The 27308-nt window shown below is 42.4% G+C and overlaps 2 protein-coding genes across 2 annotated transcripts in view; both read left to right on the top strand.

Annotated features, from left to right (window-relative positions):
• The window catches only part of LOC143103447 (NACHT, LRR and PYD domains-containing protein 3-like), a 136687-nt gene that overhangs the window by 48717 nt on the left and 60662 nt on the right, over positions 1-27308 (top strand). The gene's annotated exons all lie outside the window — the stretch shown is intronic.
• LOC143103454 (protein NLRC3-like) lies at positions 1689-15175 on the top strand. The gene is made up of 6 exons (XM_076267244.1): positions 1689-1774; positions 9146-10847; positions 11071-11159; positions 12974-13147; positions 13252-13428; positions 14815-15175. The coding sequence occupies exons 1-6, from the start codon at positions 1710-1712 to the stop codon at positions 14840-14842; spliced, it is 2235 nt and encodes a 744-aa protein (XP_076123359.1). The 5' UTR covers positions 1689-1709; the 3' UTR covers positions 14843-15175.

The following is a 27308-nucleotide window of genomic DNA, read 5'->3' as shown; positions in this document are numbered from 1 at the left end:
GAAAACCAATAGAGTTTGGGGCTTTTGAATGACACCTGTGTTAACTGTTTTGCAAAAGGGTGTGAGAAATGTGTGAACCCAAAAATGTGTGAACACATTCGCAAGAGATGACTTCTGCTGTGCAAAGAAAGTGTTCATGAAGACCAAGTGGATCCCAGTTTCCTTAAGCAGGTCAAAGCAATCCAGAAAAACCAAAGCTTTATTTGTTTATCTTAATACAAATGTAAATGTAAATCAGGTTTATTGGCCAAGTATATACAAGGAATTTGTTCTCTGCATTTAACCCATCCGTGGATAGTGTACAACACCCATTTTAAGAGTAGGCAACGGATGCCCATATAATATAATAATACTGTATAATGGAACGAATAGAAGTGTTCATTTTGTGTTTGTATGTTTGTTTGTTTGTTTTGCTTTTGTTTGTTTGTTCTGAATTAATGCAAAGCTTAGAAATGTAACGTTCATGGTATTACACACTCCTGTACAGTTGGTGGCGGTATACTACAAAAGTAGAGAAGAAGAACATTTTTGTGCATTAGGAAGAAGGCTACGAGGGTAAGAGATATAAACAACATTAATCACAAAATTAGTTGTTTTATTTAGGGATGGACAAAGCGAGAGGCTTTGTCAAACACTGAAACGTTCGGAGCATTTGATTCATGATTCAAGTCAAAAGTAAGGAATTGAGCTGTATGGTACAGTAGAAGTTCTACTGTAGAACAAGCTGTCAAATGCTTCGTAGCGGAGAAGTTTTCCGAAGTCTGTGGTTCACTGTGTAACGTGTGTTGTTTATGATTCAAGTCAAATTTTAAGCAGTAGGCCTAATGTCTTTGATCAGAAGCTGGATGGGAGATCACATGAAGTGGTGATCAGAGTTAGCCTAGCTTATTGCTGTCACGAGTTTGCTGTTCATAAAAACTCTCGATGTTACAATACTGCATGCATGTTTGCTTGCTCCATGTTTTTAGCATTCTGCGTTTCTAGTTGAAACGGTGTGGTTAATGATAAAATAAGGAGTTGACCATATTACGGAATTTGCAATTCAAACGGAAAGCGACCCACAGTTGAGCAGGCCGTATAAACTATACGTATCCACGCTAACTAACCAACCACTACACCGTCATGACTGTTGGCTGAGTTGTTGTTCTCTACGCTGTGAATTAAATAAATAAAATGCATTAACACATAATAACTGTTTGCGGCCGACACCGGTGAAATGCACCCAAGATTCACTTAGCCGTGGTCAGCTGACATGGGCGTTCTGAACCACGTTCTGAACCAACAACTGACGTCAGGGTGCAACATTCCAGGAATTTTCAAAGCTTTCCATGGGAATTGATGGGAATAAACTGGGAATGTTTAATATTGCAAGGAAGTCTAAAACAGGGAAATTAAATGTAGTTGAAAAAAAAATCTTGCAGCATAATATTAATTAAAACAACTTGAGTTAATGCAAATTCAGTTGAATTTCTACCCTGCACATACGTCAATTACATGCACACAGCACGCAGCTATAGGCTAGCTCTAACAGGAGGCCATAATGTGTGTGTGTGTGTGTGTGTGAGTAGAGACAGGAATGTTCTCCTGATGAAAGTTCTCCACTTTTTCTTTAGGATCCCCGGCGCTACACCATGAAGATGATGATGATGATGATTCCATACCGGTGACCCCCCCCCCCCCCCCCCTCCCCTACACCCTCCCGTGTGTCCATGAAGAGTGATGATTCCATGGATAGAGGAATCCAATTTACAGGAGGAGACTCTTCTACTGGACAGTAAGATCTTGACTCTGTGTGTCTGTCTGTTACAGCACAGCGAGGTTGTGTGTGTGTGTCTGTGTGTGTGTGTGTGTGTGTGTCTGTGTGTGTGCATTTTTACTACACATTCTAAAACAGATAGTTCCGGTCCTTAATTATGATTGGCTGAATTGCGTTCAGTGCCGTTGTATAATCCAGCACAACCCCACGTTGACAGCTTGTTGTTCTATATTACTGCATTACCACTAGGGCTGAAACGATTCATCGAGTTACTCGATTAACTCGATTACAAAAATTTCTCAAGGCAAAAACTCTGCCTCGAAGCCTCGTTAAATTCATATGACGCGTACTATAAGCGCAGGGATCTGATTGTTCCACACGGACCGTTGTTCAGGAAGCACACCACTAGCGCGTGAATCGTGATACATTCTGAATTTATCTGGCGCGATGGCAGCGAGCCAAGAGCCCCATAAACGGCAGAAAATGTCTAAAGTTTGGGATCATTACATTCTCAAAGAGGAGGAGAACAAGGTTCAATGTACTCACTGCAAAGTATACCTGGCATACCACAGCAGTACGACGTCAATGATTCAGCATTTGAACAGAAAACATCCACATGCTGCTTCACCAAGCGTCGCTGAAACAAGGTAACATAGCCTCCATTGATGTTCGCTGATTTTAATCGCATACTGTATTTGTAGCGATGTCGTGATGTGGTTTGACTAGATATGATGTTTAGCTTTGATGTTTTTAAGTAGTAAACTTATAGAACCCCTTCTTCACACACACACACACACACACACACACACCCTCATCTTGTCTCTCTCCCTCTCCCTCACACACAGCACACGTGCACACACAAACACACACACGTTGCTAGGTTACCATAGCAAATAGGCTCACCCTAGAAATTATATGATTTGTTAGTAGCCTAATGGTAAATGCTGCAGGTGTAGAAATCTACATAAAACAGATATTTACTTTGATGTCAGGACTACAGCATGAAACTTGTTGTGCATATTAATATAAATTACATTGCTTGTCCTTCTTTTCCCCCTCTCAGCACTTCACAACGGAGTATGGACAGCTTTGTTCGCCCAGCTCAGTCATGCACTGTTCAAGCTGCAATTTTTACAGAGAGCATTCTGAACATGCTCGTGACCGATATGAGGTCACTGTCCATGGTGGAGGACAAGGGATTTAGAAACATGATCTCAACTTTCAATCCTAAATACAACCTGCCATCAAGAACATATTTCACACAACTGATGGAGAAGAAACACAGAGAGATCACAGAGAAATTGCAAGCTGTCTTAAAGCAAACAGAGTGTGTTGCCCTGACAACAGAGATTTGGACCAGTGTGGCAACAGAGGCCTACCTGGGGGTGACATGCCACTTCTTGGGGGAAGATTGGGAGATGAAGTCCCTCTCCCTAACCACAATGCCCCTAGAAGAGAGACACACTGCAGCCAACATTGCAGACTGGCTAGAGGAGACAACTGCCAAATTTCAGATCCCATTTGAAAAGGTAAAGGCAGTTGTCCACGATAATGGGGCAAATGTGGTGGCAGCAGCAAGGATTCTTAGAGAGAGGCATGGGTGGGTATCTGTGAGATGTGCAGGGCATACATTAAATTTAGTTGTGCAGAGCACACTCAAAAACAATAAAACAATTGCTAGTTGTGTAGCTTCTGCTAGGTGCCTAGTGGAACACTTCAAAAAGAGTGAACTGGCCTGCACTAAGCTCAAAGAAAAACAACAGCAGATGGGAAAGCCACCACTCATGTTGATACAGCAGATGGGAAAGCCACCACTCATGTTGATAAAGGATGGAACAGTACGCATCACATGTTATCAAGACTCCTGGAACAGCGATGGCCTGTGACTGCAGCTCTCTCCGATCCAGCAGTCAATCCAAAAGGCAAACACCACTACCTGGATCTAAAGCCAGAGCAGTGGAACATCAGTGCGGAGTTGTCACAGGTCCTTGGGCCATTTGAAGGAGCTACAGAGTTTCTTAGTGGAGAACAGTATGGCACCCTCCCTGCCCTAATGTCACCCTCTCTGCCCTAATGTCACCCTCCCTGCCCTAATGTCACCCTCTCTGCCCTAATGTCACCCTCCCTGCCCTAATGTCACCCTCTCTGCCCTAATGTCACCCTCTCTGCCCTAACAGTATGTCACCCTCTCTGCCCTAATGTCACCCTCTCTGCCCTAATGTCACCCTCTCTGCCCTAACAGTATGTCACCCTCTCTGCCCTAATGTCACCCTCTCTGCCCTAATGTCACCCTCTCTGCCCTAACAGTATGTCACCCTCTCTGCCCTAATGTCACCCTCTCTGCCCTAACAGTATGGCACCCTCTCTGCCCTAATGTCACCCTCTCTGCCCTAACAGTATGTCACCCTCTCTGCCCTAATGTCACCCTCTCTGCCCTAACAGTATGTCACCCTCCCTGCCCTTCCACAGCTGGTCCAAAACCTTAAAAAGTCCACACTGACTGCAAAACTTGAAACTGCACCAGTGAAGGCATTTCAGGCTTCTGCTGCAGAGCAGATCACAGAGAGGTGGCAAGGGCTGTATGAATTTCTACCTGATGCTCCCAACCCTGTCCTTCTGGCTGCTGCTTTGGACCCCAGGTTTAGAAAACTGAAGTTCTTGCCTGCTGAAGAGGTGCTTAAGGTCCAAAGTAGTATTCAATCAATGGCACTAGCTGTCAGAAAGGACTCAAAACAGACACGTGTAAGGGTAAAGGAATCCACTGCCACCACATCAGCTACACTCACTACAGGTGGATCACATCAGAAAAGTATTCTGGGATCATCATCTGAGGATGAGGATGAAGGAGAGGGTGAGGAGGAGCAGATGAGCAGAGCGTGCAGAGGGAGGTCTTGGGAGTATTTTGGTGAACAGCCTATTTCTAAGAAGGAGAATCCACTGCCATGGTGGAAATTAAATCAAGCAAGATGTACAACCTTGGCACAGCTGGCAAAGTCTTTCTTGGGGATCCCAGCAACATCAACACCCTCAGAGCGCTTGTTCTCTGCTGCTGGGAACATTGCCTCAAAACGTAGGGCAAGCCTAAGTGCTGTGCATGTGGATATGCTGACGTTTCTCTATATATGACGTTTCTCTACTATAAGCTGTTGTAAAATATCTCTGTCTCACTCACACACTCACACTCTCTCTCTCATGTCTTTTTTTTGTTTAATGTTGTATTAAGATTTTTTTATGTTTTAATGTTGTATTACGACGACAAATAGTAAAGGCCATTTGGCCTTCGTTTTAAGTTTGTATTCATAGTTTTACATGTTATACATGTTTTACAGTAAGTTGACTTAACTGTATTGTTATTTAATTGATGGCACTGGCACTTATGAAATGGGTAAATGGAATAAATGGACTTGGTTTTGGGGCCAAATGTTGACGTTGGAATAAATATCTCTGCTCATTTTACAGCCACATCATTTTCGTTATGCATTATTTGTTTTGGTTGTTTAAAAACGCAAAAAAAATCTGATTAATCAATCGAAAAAATGCTAGATTAATCGATTACAAAAAGAATCGATAGCTGCAGCCCTTACCACCAATTGATACAATGAGTTGTTGCATCTCAACAGCCATTCAGATAGAGGAAATATATTTACTTGGCGGAGGAATTATTACCTATGAACAAATCACTACATCGCATGGAATCAGAAAAAGAAGCGTTTTAATCTTTTTGTTTTTTTATTCTTATAAAAAATGGCGTATCCAAAATGATAAATGGAAACATCCATCACAGCTCTCCAAATGGGTTCTTATGAGACATACCTAGCCTCTCCATGTCTCCAAATGGTTCTTATGAGACATACCAAGCCTCTCCATGTCTCCAAATGGTTCTTATGAGACATACCAAGCCTCTCCATGTCTCCAAATGGTTCTTATGAGACATACCTAGCCTCTCTATGTCTCCAAATGGTTCTTATGAGACATACCAAGCCTCTCCATGTCTCCAAATGGTTCTTATGAGACCTACCAAGCCTCTCCATGTCTCCAAATGGTTCTTATGAGACATACCAAGCCTCTCCATGTCTCCACAATGACTCTCTTCCACGGTAATGGGTAATAGTGACTCTTGTAAAAAGGCTCTGTTGTTAGTGTATCTTTACCAGGGTTCCCACTCTAAGTCAGATGTAAAATTCCATTCCACTTTGGAATTATATTAATATATTTTGGCAAGTCAATTTTAAACTCCTACAACAAAATTCCCTGATATTCCATGACTTTGTCCCCCAAAGATATAATTCCCTGACGTTCCATGTCTGGAATTGACGTTATTAAAATGCTGGAACCCTGCTTTACTTTGAGAATTACATTTGAATCCACTTTTGCCACTTTTTTCACTTTTTAAAATCAAAATAAACGATTGGGCACTGCCCCCCCCCCCCCCCCCCCACACACACACACACACACATCAGGCTTGTGCAAAATTCAGAATTGAATTAAGAATGACTCCTAAATTGAATTGAATTTGAATTGAGGTCAAAAACAGGATGTAGAATTACAATTCGAATTTGAATTAAAGGAAGTACAATTGAAATTCAATGAAATTCGAAGAAATCATATACATAATTTAAGTGTAGTGTTTAACAATGAAGCTTGTATGTCAGATATGATTGCATCAAACACACAACTTATAACTTAAAACAGTAACAAATTACATTTCCACACTGTAAAACATAGCTTTCCTTACTTAAAATGTTCTAGTAAGTAGAATTCAGTTTTTGTCTTTTGCGAAGATTACTTACGTAAAATGAGTGTTACTTAATTTTGAAAACAAGCAAGTAAACTATACTTGAATTGCTGAAGTTTGTGCTTCACTGTAAAATTAGTTTGTTAATCTTACTTCAAAGTCAAAGTCAAAGTTAGCTTTATTGTCAATTTCTTCACATGCTCCAGACATACAAAGAGATCGAAATTACGTTGTCAGGCCAATAAAAGGCTGAGGTAGTTCTGTTTGACCTAAGTAAGAAAGAAAGTGGCATAGTGGTGCCAGTTATGTAAGAGCAGCAGAAGTGTTGTGTTTACAGGACAACAACAACAAGTTGCAAAGTGTGCAAAGTGTGCAAGTGGAGTAGTGCTTATAGTTACTTATAGTTAACCTTACTTTTTAAAAGCATGCAAACCAATTGCCCTTGCAATTCCTATTCCAGATTAGTCTGTAATTTGAAGTTGTGCAAACAAATACTCACTTAGTGTAGTGCACTATTGAGAATACCTATTTCAACTAACTTGGTCATTACAAGTAAAGTATACTGTATGCTTATTAAACACAACATGTGTATTGAAGTTGTGCTAACTAATGTCCCAGTTCAGCCTACATTATTTTTTAAAGGGATCACATATTAATATTTACTGAAATTCAATCTTAAGTTACAATAACAAAGTGACAGTGATGCTAAAGGCTATAGTGTTGTTGTGTAATTTATGTGTAATTTATGTTGATACATCACCCCATCAAGTAGATGACTACCGGTATCCAAAACACACTAATCCTCTGAGTAGAACTAGTGCTGACAAAGTTGTAGACAGACACATATCTGTAACCGGAAACCATACATACGGGCACCCTGTCTCTGCTTAATTACTGATGCTGAGTAAATGTGAGTTTGATTAGTGCTTTCATGGGAGAATCTCCTTGGAAACGTATGTTGCTGCTGTAAATGGTGGTGTTAGTGGCAGGGTTCTAAATTAACTTTTTTGATCACCAGCCAATGTGGCTGGTAACTTTTTAAAGTTACTAGCCAATCAGAATTTCTACTAGCCAATTTTTTTCGGTGAAAATAAGAGAATTATGAGTTTATGAGATGAGTGTCACTGAATGCATTTGATCATTTTATTAACATTGTTGGCATGAATACATACCACAAAATATACACAGAAAGTGCAAACACTTCATTTCATGTTTGGGATATCGATCTATCTATCTATCTTATCTATCTATCTATCTATCTATCTATTTCTCTGATGATATCCCCTGCTTCATTCCTCTTCTCGCCCCCATAAATCTGTCCCGACCACCACTGCATTTAGTTTAATCTTAACTTAATAAAAAGTTGATATCAATTATCATCAACAATGACAAGCCAGCTGGAAGCTGCCACTCATTTTCTCTCCCTCTTGTGCGTGCTCAGAGCGTCCTCAATTAAATGGAGTAGCATGTCGACCCCTCCTCTGTATCTCGGTGCCCTATGCACAGTGCGTGATGCGTGTGGTGGTGGTGATCACTGATAAGGCAACTTTTTAAAACGGATAATTTTCACCTATACAAGCTTCTCCGTTCCTCTCCATCTTCAGCTGACTCCATAGACAATCAAATAAACGATCTAGCTGCTTCAGGTTTTGCGGCCTCCGCTACATGACATCAGCCCCCCACAAAGGAAATAGGTAAACACAATGCGTTAATTGCGTTAATATTTCCTAACGTGTTATGTATTTGTGTTATGTAGCCTACATTTTACTTTACTGGCTAACTCCCTCCCTCTTTCAGTCTATGCATCCTGCTCTGGCTCTGTTCGTTCTTCTAATTCCTTGAGTTTTCTGGTAGTTTTCTGGTTCGTTTCCATCGTCTCTCGCGCTGACAAACTGCGCGCAGCCAAAGGGCGTATGAAACGTCATCACGTAGCATTACGGCACAGTGGTCATGGGAAATGTAGGAAGTACTGCCAGGGGGACATATGACCGAGAGCAGAGCCTTATGTATCATGCACGTAATGCTTCATGCATCACCGGCCGAACTGGCTACTAAGTTTTTATTAACACCCGCCAAAATTAATTTTAACCCGCATTTGGCGGGTTGGCGGGTGTTAATTTAGAACCCTGGTTAGTGGTGTTAGTGGCTGCCCATTAAATGGCACTCCCCTCTCTGGTCAGGATAATAACCCCCCCCCCCCCCCCCCCCCCCCCCCTCCGCTGCTTAGTGAGGTTCCCCCTTCACTGTGCAGTACTCTCAAAGTAAAACACTGTAACATGTTGTTGATGTTCTTGTAACATGTTGTTGGATAGTGTTGATGGTGTGATGCGTCAACATAAATTACACAACAACAGTATAACCGGGACTGTGACTGCACAACTTGCGATTCCTATTCCACATTAGTCTGTAATTTCAAGGCATATTTTTTTTTAAACTAAGGTTAACAGGTTAAGTAAGGTTAACTAACTAACTTCATAGTGTAGCAAAACTTCAGCAATTTAAGTATAGTTTACTTGATTTAAATGATCATGTTTACTTTTCCACCTCAACATTAAATTACACTCAACTACACATCTGCATATTTGTGCTAGATGTGCAGGCCACACCAGACTTGGATTTAGTCTTAAATCATGTGATTTGGTTTTTGCACACAGATATCAGCAGGACCACAAATCCCACCTGCAGAAGAAGTTTCAGTGTCTGATTGAGGGAATCGCACAGCAGGGAGACACCAGACTCCTCCATGAGATCTACACAGACCTCTACATCACAGAGGGGGGAAGAGGAGCGGTCAATGATGAGCATGAGGTCAGACAGATAGAGAGGGCATCCTGGAGAGAAGCAGCACGAGGCAGACCAATCAAATGCAGTGACATCTTTAAACCCTTATCTGGACAAGACAAACCCATCAGAACAGTGGTGACAAAGGGAGTGGCTGGCATTGGAAAAACAGTCTCAGTGCAGAAGTTCATTCTGGACTGGGCTGAAGGAAAAGCCAATCAGGATGTCCACTTCATATTTCCTCTTCCCTTCCGGGAGCTGAACCTGATGAAGGAGAAGAAACTCAGTCTGATGGATCTTATTCAGCACTTTTTCCCAGAAATCAAAGATCCCAGAGTCTTCTCCAGTTCAGAGCACAGAGTCATGTTCATCTTTGATGGTCTGGATGAGTGTCGACTTCCTCTAGATTTCCACTCCGACCCAAAGTGTTGTGATGTGACAGAGCCAGCCTCAGTGGACGTGCTGCTGACAAACCTCATCAAGGGGGATCTGCTTCCTTCTGCTCTCCTCTGGATCACCACCCGACCAGCAGCAGCCAATCAGATCCCTCCTGAGTGTGTAGACCAGGTGACAGAAATAAGGGGATTCAACGACCCACAGAAAGAGGAGTACTTCAGGAAGAGAATCAGTGATGAGAACCTGGCCAGCAGAACCATCACACACCTGAAGTCATCCAGGAGCCTCTACATCATGTGCCACATTCCAGTATTCTGCTGGATTTCAGCCACCGTTGTAGAGAAAACATCAAAAGAATCAGACAAAGTAGAAATGCCAAGGACTCTGACTCAAATGTACACACACTCCCTGGTCATTCAGACAGACATGAAACATGTCAAGTACACAGAGAGAAAAGAGACAGATGAAGAGGTGATTTACAAACTGGGGAAACTGGCTTTTCAACAGCTGGAGAAAGGCAATCTGATCTTCTATGAGGAAGACCTAAGAGAGTGTGGCATTGACGTCACAGAAGCATCAGTGTACTCAGGAGTGTGTACCCAGATCTTCAGAGAGGAGGCTGGGCTGTACCAGGGGAGGGTGTTCAGCTTTGTGCATCTGAGCATCCAGGAGTTTCTTGCAGCTCTGTATGTGTTCCTCTGCTTCAGCAACAGACAGAGAAACATGCCTGACCAACAGCAAAGCTCTCAGCTCTCTGCTCTGTTCAGAGCTGCAACACTTCATGACCTACACAAGACTGCAGTGGACCTGGCCTTACAGAGTAAGAATGGACACCTGGACCTTTTCCTCCGCTTCCTTCTGGGCCTCTCACTGGAGTCCAATCAGAATCTCTTAAAGCACCTACTGCCACAGAGCAGTAGCCAATCAGATAGCTCAGAGCAAACAGTCCAGTATGTCAAACAGAAGATCAGAGATGAAGATGATTCAGGCAGAAGGATCAACCTGTTCTACTGTCTGAATGAGCTGAATCACCATGCTGTAGTGGAGCACATTAACAAATGGAGCTTAGGAGCACTGCATGTAGAGATGCTCTTAGCAGGAGATCGGGAGACTAAGAGATTGTGTTTTCAGATGGCAGGAGAGCAGCTGGATGAGTTTGGCCTGCAGAAGTACATAAAGGTTGGCATCTGGTTGACCGCTACAACAGACATTTCACACCCATGTCACCATAAGTATGCTTTAGGTTCCATGCATGAATGTGGCATGTCGGCTTCAAGCCTTGTTGTATCCTTTTTATGTTGCATATGCACTTTAAATCACAGAGCTTCTAATTTTGTCAAACTTGTTCAGTGACAAATATATTCTGATTCTAATTCTGAATTCTGATCCTCTGATTCTAAAGACACCAGAGGAAGATCAGACTGAACTCCTCAGTGCAGATGAAGTTCTTCAGAAGTTGCTGCCAGTGGTCACAACATCCACATTAGCTACGTAAGTAACACACTGTATGTGTGTGTGTGTGTGTGTGTGTGTGTGTGTGTGTGTGGTGGTAGCGGCGGTGTGTGTTAGTAGTGGGGTGGTGATTCAGATGGTGTTTCTCCCAGGCTGAGTAAAAGCCCTGCTAGGATGTAGGGAAAGACACCTGGAGTTCACTATATCTCAGGGAGATGGAGGTGATTCAGTGGCTGCTAGCATTCATAAGTGAACTGGGTGAAAAGTTAGAGACCATGAAAAAAGATCTACAAGCACAGGGACAGCCAAGCTCAGAGGAGATGGTGTTAAACCTGCTGTACTACAGGGTGTAGTAGCTCAGAGGAGATGGTGTTAGACCTGCTGTGTGCATCTTGCAGGGTGTAGTAGCTCAGAGGAGATGGTGTTAGACCTGCTGTACTACAGGGTGTAGTAGCTCAGAGGAGATGGTGTTAGACCTGCTGTACTACAGGGTGTAGTAGCTCAGAGGAGATGGTGTTAGACCTGCTGTACTACAGGGTGTAGTAGAGGAGATGGTGTTAGACCTGCTGTACTACAGGGTGTAGTAGCTCAGAGGAGATGGTGTTAGACCTGCTGTACTACAGGGTGTAGTAGCTCAGAGGAGATGGTGTTAGACCTGCTGTACTACAGGGTGTAGTAGCTCAGAGGAGATGGTGTTAGACCTGCTGTACTACAGGGTGTAGTAGCTCAGAGGAGATGGTGTTAGACCTGCTGTACTACAGGGTGTAGTAGAGGAGATGGTGTTAGACCTGCTGTGTGCATCTTGCAGGCTGTAGTAGTTGAGTGGTTGTGAAGCCCTCTGTTGTGTGAGTGGCCCTAATGTTAACGTCAGAAAAGGGACTTTTCTGCTTGTGATGCAGAAAGGCAGAAAGATCGATCCACAATAACAGACAGCCAAGTAGTAGACCTGTTTTAGATTATTTAGTGTACCTGTTTTAGTTTACCAAGGCTTTAGAGGGTCCTATGTTCCCCAGTTAGAGGGTCCTATGTTCCCCAGTTAGAGGGTCCTATGTTCCCCAGTTAGAGGGTCCTATGTTTCCCAGTTAGAGGGTCCTATGTTCCCCAGTTAGAGGGTCCTATGTTCCCCAGTTAGAGGGTCCTATGTTCTCAAGGCCCTGTGTTTCCCAGTTAGAAGGTCCTATGTTCCCAGTTAGAGGGTCTTATGTTTCCCAGTTACAGGGTCCTATGTTCGCAAGGCCCAGTTAGAGTATAAGTATAAGTATATAAACTCTTTTGATCCCGTGAGGGAAATTTGGTCTCTGCATTTATCCCAATCTGTGAATTAGTGAAACACACTCACACAGTGAACACACAGTGAGGTGAAGCACACACTAATCCCACTAAACACACTCAGCACACAGTGAACACACAGTGAGGTGAAGCACACATTAATCCCGGCGCAGTGAGCTGCCTGCAATAACAGCGGCGCTCGGGGAGCAGTGAGGGGTTAGGTGCCTTGCTCAAGGGCACTTCAGCCGTTCCTACTAGTCAGGGTTCGACCCGGCAACCCTCCGGTTACAAGTCCGAAGCGCTAACCAGCAGGCCACGGCTGCCCCAAGAGAGTCCTATGTTCTCAAGGCCCTATGTTTCCCAGTTAGAGGGTCACATGTGATTAGTCCTGTGGGTGGGGGCCCTGTATCCTTTTCCTGAAGCACATTCTCTGCAGGGGGTGGTCAGTGCAGTCCAATATGGCCTGAGCCTTTTTTTAGGACATGGTGGTCATAAAGGTTTGAGAGGGGGATGAGAGTGTGTTTGTGTGTGAGGGAGAGTAGAGGATTGGTGATTTAAAATTCAGATGTTAAACTCTGTTTCAGGCTGGATAACTGTAATCTGACAGATATGAGCTGTTCCTATCTGGCCTCTGCACTGACCTCACACTCATCAAATCTCACACAGCTGGACCTGAGTGAGAATGAGCTGCTGGACTCAGGAGTAGAACTTCTATGTTCTGCTCTTTGTCATCAAAACTGCACACTGGAGGAACTACAGTAAGTAACTTAATTTCATGAAGTATGCACAGGTGTGTGTGTGTGTGAGACAGAGAGAGAGTAGGGGATTGGTGATTAATATTTAGATGTTAACTCTGTTTCAGGCTGTTTAACTGTAATCTGACCGATAAGAGCTGTTCCTATCTGGCTTCTGCTCTGATCTCACACTCATCAAATCTCAGACGGCTGTACCTGAATTACAATCCCCTGATTAGTGCATCAGCAGTAGAGGCGCTCTGTGCTCTAGTGAAGGACCCACACTGTAAACTGGAGTATCTAACGTGAGTAAATATCTAAACATGTCACTCAGGTCTTTATTAGACCCAACATGTCTTTTATTTTCTGTCCTCTCTCTCTTTGTCTCCTCTATGTTCCTCTGCTTTTTACTCATCCATCCATCCTTCACCACCCCCCCTCTCTTTCTGTGTTCCTCTGCTTTTTACTCATCCTTCACCACCACCCCTCTCTCTCTCTCTCTGTGTTCCTCTGCTTTTTACTCATCCATCCATCCTTCACCCCTCTCTCTCTCTCTCTGTGTTCCTCTGCTTTTTACTCATCCTTCACCCCTCTCTCTCTCTGTGTTCCTCTGCTTTTTACTCATCCTTCACCCCTCTCTCTCTGTGTTCCTCTGCTTTTTACTCATCCTTCACCTCTTCTCTCTCTCTCTGTGTTCCTCTGCTTTTTACTCATCCTTCACCACCCCCCCTCTCTCTCTGTGTTCCTCTGCTTTTTACTCACCCTTCACCCATCTCTCTCTCTCTCCCCCTTTTCCTGTCCTCCTCTCTGTCTCTCTGTCCAACCTCCTCTTTTCTGACTGACATCTAATCTTTCTTTTCTGCCCCTTTCTTTCTTCCTTCCTTCCTTTCTTTCTTCCTTCCTTCCTTTCTTCCCAAATTGAATTATGTTTCGTTATGTTGAGTTATGAGTGATGTAAAGACAAAGGTTGTACATGTCTGATGATGAGTGTGTTGCCCTCTCCAATATGGCGGCCATGTTCAGTACATGTCTGATGATGAGTGTGTTGCCCTCTCCAATATGGCTGCCATGTTCAGGGTTGTACATGTCTGATGATGAGTGTGTTGCCCTCTCCAATATGGCTGCCATGTTCAGGGTTGTACATGTCTGATGATGAGTGTGTTGCCCTCTCCAATATGGCTGCCATGTTCAGGGTTGTACATGTCTGATGATGAGTGTGTTGCCCTCTCCAATATGGCGGCCATGTTCAGTACATGTCTGATGATGAGTGTGTTGCCCTCTCCAATATGGCTGCCATGTTCAGGGTTGTACATGTCTGATGATGAGTGTGTTGCCCTCTCCAATATGGCGGCCATGTTCAGTACATGTCTGATGATGAGTGTGTTGCCCTCTCCAATATGGCGGCCATGTTCAGTACATGTCTGATGATGAGTGTGTTGCCCTCTCCAATATGGCGGCCATGTTCTGAGTCATATACCCCCCCCCCCCACGCGCAATGTAGTCAAAGCGTTGATAATATAGTGTGGATGTGTTTGTTATGGTTTGTTATGAAAGCGTTGATAATATAGTGTGAATGTGTTTGTTATGGCTGCTGTTAGTGATGTCACAATAGAGCCCTCTGTGTCTGGCTCACTGGGAGACGGTTGTCATGGACACTGATTGATGATGCTCTTCTCTCCTTTATCCTGCAGTACTGATTGGGGAGCAGTAGAGTGTTGAGCCATGGCTAGGCCTGTCGCGATATTCAATAAATCAATTAATCGCATGATAATAAAAATTAGCTCGATAATTTTTCTGGCCGCGATAAATGCCATTTGCATGCTTGTTTGTTTTCCTCGTCTCTCTCTCTCCCTCTCTCTCTCGGGTCCTTAGAGTAACGATGAGTGAACCCTCATGTCAGTCACTTGTCAGTCGCATGGTGTGTGGGGAGGCGGGACTACTGGCGTAGCCTACCACAGAGTGCAGCTAAAGAGCCGCGTGAGAAGTATACCGGTAGGCACTAGGCAGAGAGAAAGCTAGTTGCGAGTTCCAGTAGGCTACGCCGAATAAAGACAAAAAAGATGGAATTGGTTTCTAAGCCAAACGCGACAGCTGCAGTGTGGGAGCATTTCGGATTTAAACCGAATGCCCGTGGTGAACCACTGAACGTGTGCGAGTCGGTGTGTCGCATTTGTTGGAAAACAGTCGCAATTAAAAGCGGCAACACAACAAACATGCATATGCATCTAAAACACAATCATCCGCTGCAGTTTTCCCTGTTGGGGAAAAAAACACAACAAGTGGGCCGTCTTCCTCTTCCCGAGGAAAATTCTCAGAACGACAATATTATCGCTTATCGCAATAATTTCTGAGACAATTTATCGTCCATCAAAATGTGTTATCGTGACAGGCCTAGCCATGGCACACACACACACACACACACACACACACCAGCAGCACACACACATACACACACACACACACACACACACACACACACACACCAGCAGCACACAGGAAACAGCCTCTTCCTGAGTGGAGCTCAGCAGTGAGATGAATGGAGAATGGAGGCGTGTCCTGATCAGCCAGAGATGATTGACAGCATGCAGCATGGACTCCGCAGACAGAGGAGGACCAGTCACTCTCCAACATGTGCACAGATGGACATATGGACTGGACTGGGGTGGACATTGTGTGAATGTCAGGATCTGTTGTATCTATTTGGTATTGTTTTGTCATGTATGAAACCATATGGACATGTGGACTGGACTGGGGTGGACATTGTGTGAATGTCAGGATCTGTTGTACTGTATCTATTTGGTATTGTTTTGTCATGTATGAAACCATATGGACATGTGGACTGGACTGGGGTGGACATTGTGTGAATGTCAGGATCTGTTGTACTGTATCTATTTGGTATTGTTTTGTCATGTATAAAAACCATATGGACATGTGGACTGGACTGGGGTGGACATTGTGTGAATGTCAGGATCTGTTGTATCTATTTGGTATTGTTTTGTCTTGTATGAAACCATATGGACATGGTTTGTATGATATGGGATTATTGTTGCTAATGTTGTTGCTAAAATTGTATGTGTGTGTGTGTGTGTGAGAGCATGAATGAGTGTGCGTGGTGCACAAGTGAAGACAAGTGATTTTTTTACAATGTAATTATATTTACTTAATGAATAAATTCAGATGAATTTGTGGGTTTTACAATGTAATTATATTTACTTAATGAATAAATTCAGATGAATCTATGGGTTTTACAATGTAATTATATTAATTTAATGAATAAATTCAGATGAATCTATGGTTTTACAATGTAATTATATTAATTTAATGAATAAATTCAGATGAATATATGGGTTTTACAATGTAGTTATATTTACTTAATGAATGAATTCAGATGAATTTGTGGGTTTTACAATGTAATTATTTAATTAATAAATTCAGATGAATCTACAGATTTTACAATGTAATTATATTTACTTAATTAATAAATTCAGATGAATCTATGGGTTTTACAATGTAATTATATTAATTTAATTAATAAATTCAGATGAATCTATGGTTTTACAATGTAATTATATTAATTTAATGAATAAATTCAGATGAACGCTGTCTTGGGTCTTTTAAGGGCTGTCCAATCAACCCCAACTAGGAACTTCCTTTCCACCAATCAGCAGTAGGTGGGACCTAAACAAGGCAAAGGCAAACACACAAGACACCGACGACTGTGTGTGATGACATCAGCAACTGGTCCCATCTCACTGTACAATTCAAACTAGTAAGTCTGAGCCCACAGTGCAGTGTTATGGTGCCATCTAGTGGTCAACAGGAGAACATGCCCTGAGAGGAGACTAGCAGCAGCTACAATGAGGCTTGTTTGTATGAGAGGCGACTAGCAGCAGCTACACTGAGGCTTGTTTGTATGAGGAGACTAGCAGCAGCTACACTGAGGCTTGTTTGTATGAGACTAGCAGCAGCTACACTGAGGCTTGTTTGTATGTGGAGACTAGCAGCAGCTACACTGAGGCTTGTTTGTATGGGAGGAGACTAGCAGCAGCTACACTGAGGCTTGTTTGTATGAGACTAGCAGCAGCTACACTGAGGCTTGTTTGTATGAGACTAGCAGCAGCTACACTGAGGCTTGTTTGTATGTGGAGACTAGCAGCAGCTACACTGAGGCTTGTTTGTATGAGAGGAGACTAGCAGCAGCTACACTGAGGCTTGTTTGTATGGGAGGAGACTAGCAGCAGCTACACTGAGGCTTGTTTGTATGAGGAGAATAGCAGCAGCTACACTGAGACCTGTTTGTATGGGAGGAGACTAGCAGCAGCTACACTGAGGCTTGTTTGTATGAGGAGACTAGCAGCAGCTACACGCTTTTTAGGTTTAAACGCAGAGGTTTTGCTTCATCTTGGCCGAGCGTCCAAACGAATCCTGTAAACGCACTGCCTGAATACGCACTTTTTTGAAACCTGGTCCCAGAGTGGAAAAATCTGAAACCGTAGCCCGTTTGACTTCGTTTAGACAGCAAAACCGCACATCCTGCTTGCGTATCGATGATGTCATCGCCACCTCAGCTGCCCTGGACTTGCACTTATAGTATTGCCTAACAATACTAGTTTTCATACATGACATTACCTACGATTACACTCCGTAAGATAAATATCACAACTGGTGCTGCGCAGCGCCGATAGCTTATGACTTGGTGGACTGAACACTGTTTTTCCCGGTGTTTTTTTTTATGCATTCTAGCTACTGTCAGTGACGCGAGAGAACTTAAGTTATTAAGAAAGTGCGGTGTACGTTTAGGCTACATTAATTTGTGCGTAGTGCCAGTGTCATTCATTTATTTTACATGTCTTACAACATATATACATGCATTCACAGTCGAGTGAAATCAGATATAAGCATACAAAGACGCTTAGAACTCACGTTAAGCCGATGGTAGCACACTGAATGCGAATGCGCGATTTGATGCAGGCAAAAGTATTGACTGTTACTACCGAAGGTTTTATAGCAATATTATAAATGTGGCGACAGAATAGCCTAGAACTTGGGTAAGCTTTGCGTTTAGTAGCCTATTGCGGTGATAGCCAAAACTAATGTGAATCACGGACTATCCTACAACCAAAGAAAGTAAAGGTGATTAGTAGGCCTACCTGCTTTAGCCAAATAAAGGACAGGACTGCACCCTTCACAAACCGTAAAATAAAGTTTATTAGTTTTACAGTTGACTACAGTTGACAGTTCACCATCAGTCCACACAAACAATTCTGGTTTCCTTGCACTAGCCATTTCGTCGTAGCCTATTCTGTCTGTTTGTAAAGCGCAAATTTTTGTCAATTTCTGTAAAGACTGTAGGCCTGGGGTATGAAGTAACGTGTTGAGTCGTGTTGAGATGGATCCGTTTGGACGCAAATATTCTTGATACGGTTCCAGGGAAGACGGAGGAAAAAAAGATCGGTTTGGTATGTGTGGACTAGGCCTCAGTCACCCGTTCGTGCGCCCGGGGGGGGGGGGGGGTTACAGTCTCGTGCAGTGGCCTAGTGCATGGCCTCCTCGTGACAGCCCAGATAGCAAGATCAGATTGGCTGATAGCGGACCGCTGGTGGTATCCACTTGTGGCCCACCATCATCTCTTTAAATTTAACTTGTCATGAATATTAAGTATAACTGAACAAATGAAAAATATAGCCCATGGAGTATGATTGAGGGGCCAGATATCAGGGGTGAATAACAAAGCCCATGGAGTATGATTGAGATATCAGGGGTGACTAACATAGCCCATGGAGTATGATTTTGATATCAGGGGGGAATAACATAGCCCATGGAGTATGATTGAGATATATGGGGTGACTAACATAGCCCATGGAGTATGATTGAGATATCAGGACTAACATAGCCCATGGAGTATGATTGAGGGGCCAAATTCAGATATCAATCTTATATATATTGTAGCGTTGGCGCAAAAAGACTGTGTTAGCGTTCTCCTGCGAAAAGCATGCTGGGACACGAGAGCGAACAATCGGGGGGTTTATGTCGTTATTTTCCTAAGTTATAAGTGTAAAGTTGGTGTCTTTATCGTAACATGTTTCCCTTTTAGTTATCCCTCATGTGTGTTCCTTTTGGTGTGGGGGGCTGGACCTCCCCTGTTGGTGTAGTGTGTGTGATTGCTTGACCTGCCCTGTGTGCATCGTGATCTGTGTCTGTGTCTCTGCCCTCGTTCTCAAGCCATTAAAGCTGACATTGAACAACGCTTGGTGTCGTGTGCATTAAACGTTACAATATATATTGTAACCCTAATTTTTAGAGTACTACCTGGTTAACTATCCAGTCTCGTTGAGGCGTGGAAGGAAGACGGGTTACAGGTGTGAAGTTTAACTTTCAGGAGCTTTATTTTACGGGACAAGTACAACCAGCCAGCACACTCCTAACTCTGCTCTGACTCGAACTTAACGTTCCCCCTAATTATCTTCCCCCTGGATACATTCCCCGGAACCAATCTCATAACAGCATATCCATCATTTCCAAGACATCCACAAGGGCGCATAAACAAAATACAAAATTGACATTAAAATATAAAATAAACAAAGCCATAAAATATACGGCTACAATATATATAGCTATAGCCTTGTTTGTTTGTGCCACATTGATAACACAAAATTAACAATACTATGCATAACATTAAGTTGTTACAAGCAGTTACAAGTTTCAAATAGGCCTATTAAAAGGGGATATCAACAAAGACACCTGGAACCTGCCAGTTTATCTCTCTCTCTCTGGAGCGCACTGAAGATTCGTTCCCAATTAGAGTTCCGGGAAATATTATTAATTATCCGGAACCAATTATCCAATTAATTAAGTAACGTTCAAGTTAGATGCTGCTGCATGATCATGTGTATCACGAAGTTGGTGCATTTTGACATCGTAAACATTCTCGAAGAGAGAAAAGCAGTTAGCAGTAAAGCTATTTACATTTTGGTACACCCTCTGTCCCTTGGTGTGCTTGTGCGTAATGCGCGTGGTGACTACAATGTTGAAACATTTCATATAGTTTCTTCAGTCGTTGACGAAAACACATCCACTCGCGTTGGACTCCTTTCCCTGCTGCTGTTATATTAGCCTACAGAGCAACTAGGACAGGACAGGCGACTACAAAGTGGAGTCTGGGTCTGTGGTTGCGCGGCAGTTGCTAGGTAATAATGTAAACTCTATTTTTGCTGCCAATCAAAAGCATTTTATGTCTGTGTACGTAGGCTACACGGGATTTGATGTACGATAAACACAACCAAGAACAAAACCATTTGAAACAAGCAGAAATTATAATCAGAAGTTGATTTTCACCAAAAAATGGGACAATTCGTGTCCCGGGAAATATTATTATTTATCCGGGACAGTCACTCAAAAAAGAGAACAATCCCGGGAAATCCAGTGCATGGCAACCCTTGGCCCAGCGCTGTGCGGGTTGGTGCATTTTGACATCGTAATACAGGGTGGCCGCGGGTCCTTAAAAAGTCTTAAATCACTTTTCCTAAAAATAAGGCTTAAAAAAGTATTAAATCAGGGTTTCCGCGGAGTCATAAAAAGTCATAAAACGTCTTAAATTTAATAATGAGAATTTTAGGCCATAAAAAGTCATAAAAACAACCGGATTTCCCGTACAAGGTCATAAATTACATTTAGCCACGTCTTAAATTGATATGTTCGTTTATTCATTGTTCTACCGTCGCGTTTCCCCCGAGAAAATACGCTGGTGGCGGGATTCATTCGTTTCGCCTATTGTAGTTCTGTCTGAGGAATCTGGGTGGTAACGTCGCGTTCCAGAACTACTAAGTCCATGCGGCAGTGCAGGAAACAGACTTGTCGGGAAGGACTTTCACAGAAACCTGCGCGCAGTGTTGCCAATTCAGCGACTTTGTCGCTAGATTTACTGAAAAGTGTATCAAGCGACTGACAACAAATCTGGCGACTTTTTCGTGTGTCTGGCGACTTTTGTTTGCTCTTTGCGTTATCCTTCGGTTTGCCCAGGCTGACTGCAGCAGCAACTCAAAGCGTGAGAAAAATCTTCTCGCAAAGATGGCAAACTCTGTTTCGTTGTTGAAACGTCAGAAAATCTCCCCTCTCATGCCTGTTTCGTTAGTGAATTACATCGCGAATTTGCCCAAAGCGTTGCCTTAGATTATAAAAGGAATGACTGGCCTAGGCCTATCAGCCCATTATTACAAGGAAGTAGATGTTCTATAGATCTAAGCTCAGACAACGCTCATTGGAAGGTGCAGCCACTTCGGGTGAAATTACAACAAGAGACAAGAGCAATGACATGATGACAGGGAAACAGGGACATGCTTGCCAGCATCGTTCAACAATTGAACAAAGGAAGTAGGCTACAACTTCATTCACAAGCAAAGCAGATAGTTAAAAATCTAACATACATGTTAGAAAAACCACATTATTATAATGCCATTGTATAACAATCCTCATAGTAATAGGTATATTTTTAACTTTTCAAATGTATTTATTTGTTGCTTTTATTTTTCCTTCCAACTTGCTGAAGCCCCCCTGGCACCCCCTCAGGGGGCCCCCACTTTGAAAACCACTGCTCTAGATGATAGGGTACACTTTCTGTAGCCTATCAATAAAAATACAAGTATATTAAATCAAATATATTTAAACTAGGCTCTTAAAGTTGCCTATATGAGTAGGAGAAAAGCAAACAGGAGTAAAAGGGAATTAAAGGGCCATCACCGTTTTTTTTCTCTCTTTTTTTGGGGGGGGAACGACGTGCTGACGTAATTAATATGCAAATTAGCACGTGACGTCATTTAGCGACTTTTAGAGCTGGCTTTAGCTACTTTTCATTTGAAATAGTTGGCAACACTGCCTGCGCGAACTTCAAAGCTTCACTGCCGGTGTTCTGATGTAGCCAGGTATTGTCTCCTTACCGCATCTCATTTCTGTAGCTGATATATTTGGGTCTGAATAATTGATTAGTGAACTTTTCCACAATGGGAAATGCTGTCAATGAAAGTCAATAAAAAAAGAAGATTTTTGAAAGGAATTTTAACGACTGAAGTTATTTTTCAGAATTCGTGTAGGTCATAAATTTATATCATAATGGTCATAAAAAGGTCTTAAAAAGTCTTAAATTTGACTGACTAAACCCTGCAGAAACCCTGTAAATTGTCTTAAATTCAGATTGGATGGGTCTTAAATATTTTTTTAGTCATGCCACCGCGAAAATGCAGGCAATCTGTTCTGCCAGGTTGAATATTCTCGGTGTGCGCTGCGTTGTCTATGGTTAGGTCAGAGCCCATTTTTGTGCAGCTTTTAATGATGTGAAGTACTGTAGGCCTAACGGCAATATAGGCGTAAGCTACCTCCAATGGTTGATAGCAGTGTTGCCAACTTAGCGACTTTGTCGCCATATTTAGCGACATTTCAGACCCCCCAAGCGACTTTTTTTGTAAAAAGCGACTAGCGACAAATCTAGCTACTTTTTCTGCCGTTCTTAGAGACTTTTTGAGACTCTGATGTGATGGCATGTAACATCCCTTTTTACTCTTCTGAGTGAGCAGTGAGTTCGGCTGTGCTGTGTAAGAGTCTCATGCCTGTTTCGTTTGTGAATTAGCCTACATCGAGTTCGCCCTAAGCGTTGCCCCATGATTATAAAAGTAATGACTGGCCTATTGTAGTATCAGCCCATGTTATCCACGGAAGTAGATGTTATATAGATCTAACAGCTCAGACAACGTTATTGGAAGATGCAGCAACTTCGGGTGAGATTAGCCTACAACCAGAGTCAACGAGACGAGAGCAATGACATGATGACAGGGACACGCTTTCCAGCACCGTAAAACAAAGGAAAGTAGGCTACAACTTCATTCACAAGCAGCTAGTTCAAAATCGAGCATACAAGTTAGAAAAACCTAAAGCATTCGTTTAGGCTATGTAGCCTCAATGTTGTCAATGCAGGACATACTGTCAGCTGAGGGGGAACAAATTCTATCGGTCTGTCCCAGTGACATTAACTAAATAAATCCAAAATATAGCCATTGTCGTAAGGTTAAATTGTGTGTAGCCTATGGTGAAGTTATAATCAGACTTCAAGCAGTGCAAAGCAAATGCAGCAGTTGGGAATAGGTTGGAAATTACTGATTTTCAGCCACTTAATGGTCATTCTGGTGTATACTATGACAAGATGTACAGAAGTGTAAAGTGTATCAATTACCCTAATTAAAGGGCCATCATCGTTTTTTTGGGGGGGGGGGGGGGGGGGTCAGACATGGTGACGTAATTGATATGCAAATTAGTGTGTGATGTCATCTAGCGACATTTAGCGACTTTTGGAGCTGGCTTTAGCTACTTTCCATTTGAAATAGTTGGCAACACTGGTTAATAGCCACTTAGGCCTACATCAGGATTCTACAGTAATTATGCCCGGTTCTTCTGTCACTAGTCTGCTAATGCAATTGATCAAGGAACCGCGGACCGACACAAAACAAGAAAACAAACTTTTCGGCAATCAGGAAGAAATATTTGATAATTTGATGTCATCAAACATGGTCATACAATTATGTGCGTGTGGTATGAGCCTTCATTTAATGCATAGGTCTACGTGTGCACGAGAAACTAAACCAATCGATAACGTTGGTAAAGCAAAGCTCCGCTTCAACCCGTTGGGCGGCTACGAGGTAACGACATTTAAACGAACGAACTTGATTCTTGCAACTTCCACAAAAACGGAGCAGAGACTGGATAATACACTGTCTAGTTTAGCATTGAGCATTGTATGGTCAGATTTGAATATAAAGTGGCTATTGTAGACTAATTATTCTTCCTGTTTAATAAAGATCTCCAAATCAGTGATTTACATCTATCTGCTGTTTACCATACACAAAACCTGGTATTGTGTTTCCAGAATCTTTACATTCAGACATTCAAATGAAATTTCGTTAAAAAGCATGTAGCCTAAATATTTTCTCCATTTGCCTACTAGTGTATGCTGCTTGCATTAGGGAGCATCCCAGAACAATGGCACCCATATAGGCCTAATTGCTGTTGTTTTGGGAAGTACTTTTTCTCATGCAAGCATCATGCAAACATGCAGAGTAAAGCAATTAAACTATTGCAATTATATTTTACATTAAAGCGGTCCTCTGATGTGCATTTTTCACAAACTTTGACTGCTTCAAAGTGCATGTATAACAATATAGCATAACAATAATAAGGATATATAATAATTGTGATAATGATAATCATCATATTTTTATGTATACAGTAGATAGATTTATGGACCCATCCTTAGACTGGGGGGTGGGTTCATCTTGGTGTGCCCTATGACCCCAAAGTCTGCCATGACCAGGGCTCAGGTCAAATAAGTGAAAACCGATTATTGTCATTTTACCATAGGCCTACTGTTCATTTTCAACAGACATCAGTGTGTGAACCTGGAAAGAGTACTGTATATTTTCACTTCTCCATCGTAAGTTTGGTCTTAAATTTCACTTAGAAGTGGTATTAAAAGGTCTTAAAAAGTCTTAAATTTAACTTATACCTGTAGACACCCTGTAATAGGTGTCATAGTTCTTTTCCTGTAGGCCAGCCATCACCAAATGGCGGACCGCGGTCCGAGTCCGGACCGTGACGTGATCCTATCCGGACCCAGACCATAATAGCCTAATTTAGATTTTCACGTAAGATTTCAAAGCTGCGCTAAATGTTTCGTTAGGATAGCAGCATTTACTTCAGGAGCTTCAGGAACCATCATTTCGCTTGCTGCTACTCAGCCAGTGAAATCTGTGAATTCTGATAAAGTCGAGTCAGTGAGTAAAGTAGCCTACTATCAGTGCCGGCCCGAGCCTTTTGGGGGCCCTAAGCAGAATTTGATTTGGGGGCCCCCTCCCACAACGCAGTCACCTGTGCTTGGAGATAATTGACAACTTCACACTATAATGTCATATTATAAATTAATACAGTGAGGTTATGTATTAATACAGTGACTGATTATGAACTACTGTCCCCCTGGACACAGATGCATAAGGACTCGGTAGGCTCATTTAGTAATCCATCCTTGCTCACATGCCAAAAATGTTTTGGGGCTTCACAATAGACTTCTGGCCCCATGTGCTTGGCAAACCAATGTATTAGTTGTTATTTACACCAACCCTGTCACCTTTTAATCTTAGAGGGTACTAAAATCACAGATTTATTTGAAACATTCATATTCAAAGTGAAGCACTAAGGGTGGTTTACTGAAGTTGAATTGACAAATAACAAAATACAACAGCATTTGTATTTGTTGTAAACAAGTACATCAGTTTAATGACTTGTTTTTCAACAGATTTGCAGAACAAATGTGCATTAAATGAGCAATCTTCAACTACAAAATAAAACCAATTTTACCATTATAACCATTTGCCATCAAGAAAACCTCACCTTCTGTGTCATCAGCCATGGAGGCAGACACTTGATGAGGTAGAGTTAGGTTAGTGGTAGAGATGTGCTCCAAAGTACTTCAACAGTGTCTCTGAAAAAAAAAAATATTGCATAAGTGCATATTTGATCAAGCAGAATGAGTTTATTTTGCTATCATTACCTACACTCATCAACAAGCAATTCCACATGTAACAATTCATATTCTATTGGCAAATGAGGCATAATCAAAAGTATACTTAATTGCAGTGGTGAACGCTTAACATGGTGATCTACTGCAGCCTAAATATTAGGGTAGCACCGCTACATCACTTGCCACTATCTTAATCAAATGTAAGTCTATTTCCATCACAGAAGTCTCCCCACCCAACATGGTATATTTTCTCAAACACTACCATCTCTCTCCAAAGATCTTAGAGCAGAGCGCACGTACTGTTCCATCTTTGCGTATGAAGCTGGAACGTTACCGATGCCCAGAGTCGCGCTAGTCAGTGGGTTGGGTTGGGACTGGGAGCCTGGGCTTAGCCTGCTGTTGCTATCAGACTTACCACTATGTCACATATTATAGAACAGTAATAAACTATCAACACTTTCAGGTGTGAAATCAGAAACAATCCCTCTGTGGTAAATGTGCCTTCAGCTACGTTTTCATGTAGCTACTGTAGTGCTAATGTCCACTTCAGTCAGCTAGCTAACTTTAATTTACAACATAAGCCACCTATGGCTAGGGTACATGCTTGATTGAACATCCAAAACAATCCCAATATCCTTGACATCTGAAATACACCTAGATAAATATATATTAATGGGAGACATTTCTCTGTTGATGGCGGGGATTTAGCTCTGGTGATGGCTTATATTAGATCATGACAGCTAACGTTAGCTAGCTACCTCAAGCACAAAACATACTATAAATAATCATGCAAACATACCTGTATCTTGCTCGATTTTTGTCCTCCTCTGTCATTTTCTTCTTTCTGTTTTCGGCACCAGAGGGATACGTCCTTTTTTGTGACTTTTCTTAACATTACCGTCTCTTCCGATTTTTGAACTTGATGTGGTGTCTGCACGAATTGTCTATGCACCCGAGGTGTCTAGTTTATGCGCGTGACTCAAAGGCTGGCAGACACAGTAGAGGTAGGCAGACATATTGATCATGAAATCAGAATTTTCTTGTTTTGAATTATTAATTGTTTCATTTATTCATTCATTGATGTCACTTGTTTACGTTATTTATTATGTAAAAAAAAGAAAGAAACTCGATTGGGGGCACCCTGGTGGCCAGGGGGCCCCAAGCAGCCGCTTAGTTCGCTTATGCCTCGGGCCGACCCGGCCCTGCCTATATGGAGAGACTGATAGCCTGAAACGAGCGAGGAGAGGAGAAGTTAACGATAAGTAAGTTATTTTCAAATCATCGATTGCTCAAATAGGAGAAAGCTTGACAGCGAGAACAGAGCTTTATATAACGATACGGGGGCAATACCACGCAAAACTGGCACGTCCGTAACGCCAACTAAATATGGATGTGACAGTTTTGCGCGGAATTGCCCTGGACCTCTTCTATATATTTTGAGACAGGCGATTTTAAGCGCCAATTTGAAGCACCTCTACTAGACAAAGCATATATTTTGAGCAAGCATAGGGTAGGCTAGGCCCATTCAACAGTGAACTGAGACCACAGAATATTTTACGATTTAAGAAGGCAATGATTGATCCACCACAATCTAGTTAAGCCTACATGCATTCACTGCCCAACAACGTG

The sequence above is a fragment of the Alosa pseudoharengus genome, unplaced genomic scaffold (genome assembly GCF_046254945.1).
Source record: "Alosa pseudoharengus isolate Yale_2024_CS ecotype anadromous, Long Island Sound unplaced genomic scaffold, YU_APseudo_1.1 YU_APseudo_1.1_scf_42, whole genome shotgun sequence".
Taxonomy (NCBI): domain Eukaryota; kingdom Metazoa; phylum Chordata; class Actinopteri; order Clupeiformes; family Clupeidae; genus Alosa; species Alosa pseudoharengus.
The sequence above is the reverse complement of the archived record's forward strand: the minus strand, read 5'-3'. Positions and strand labels throughout refer to the sequence as shown.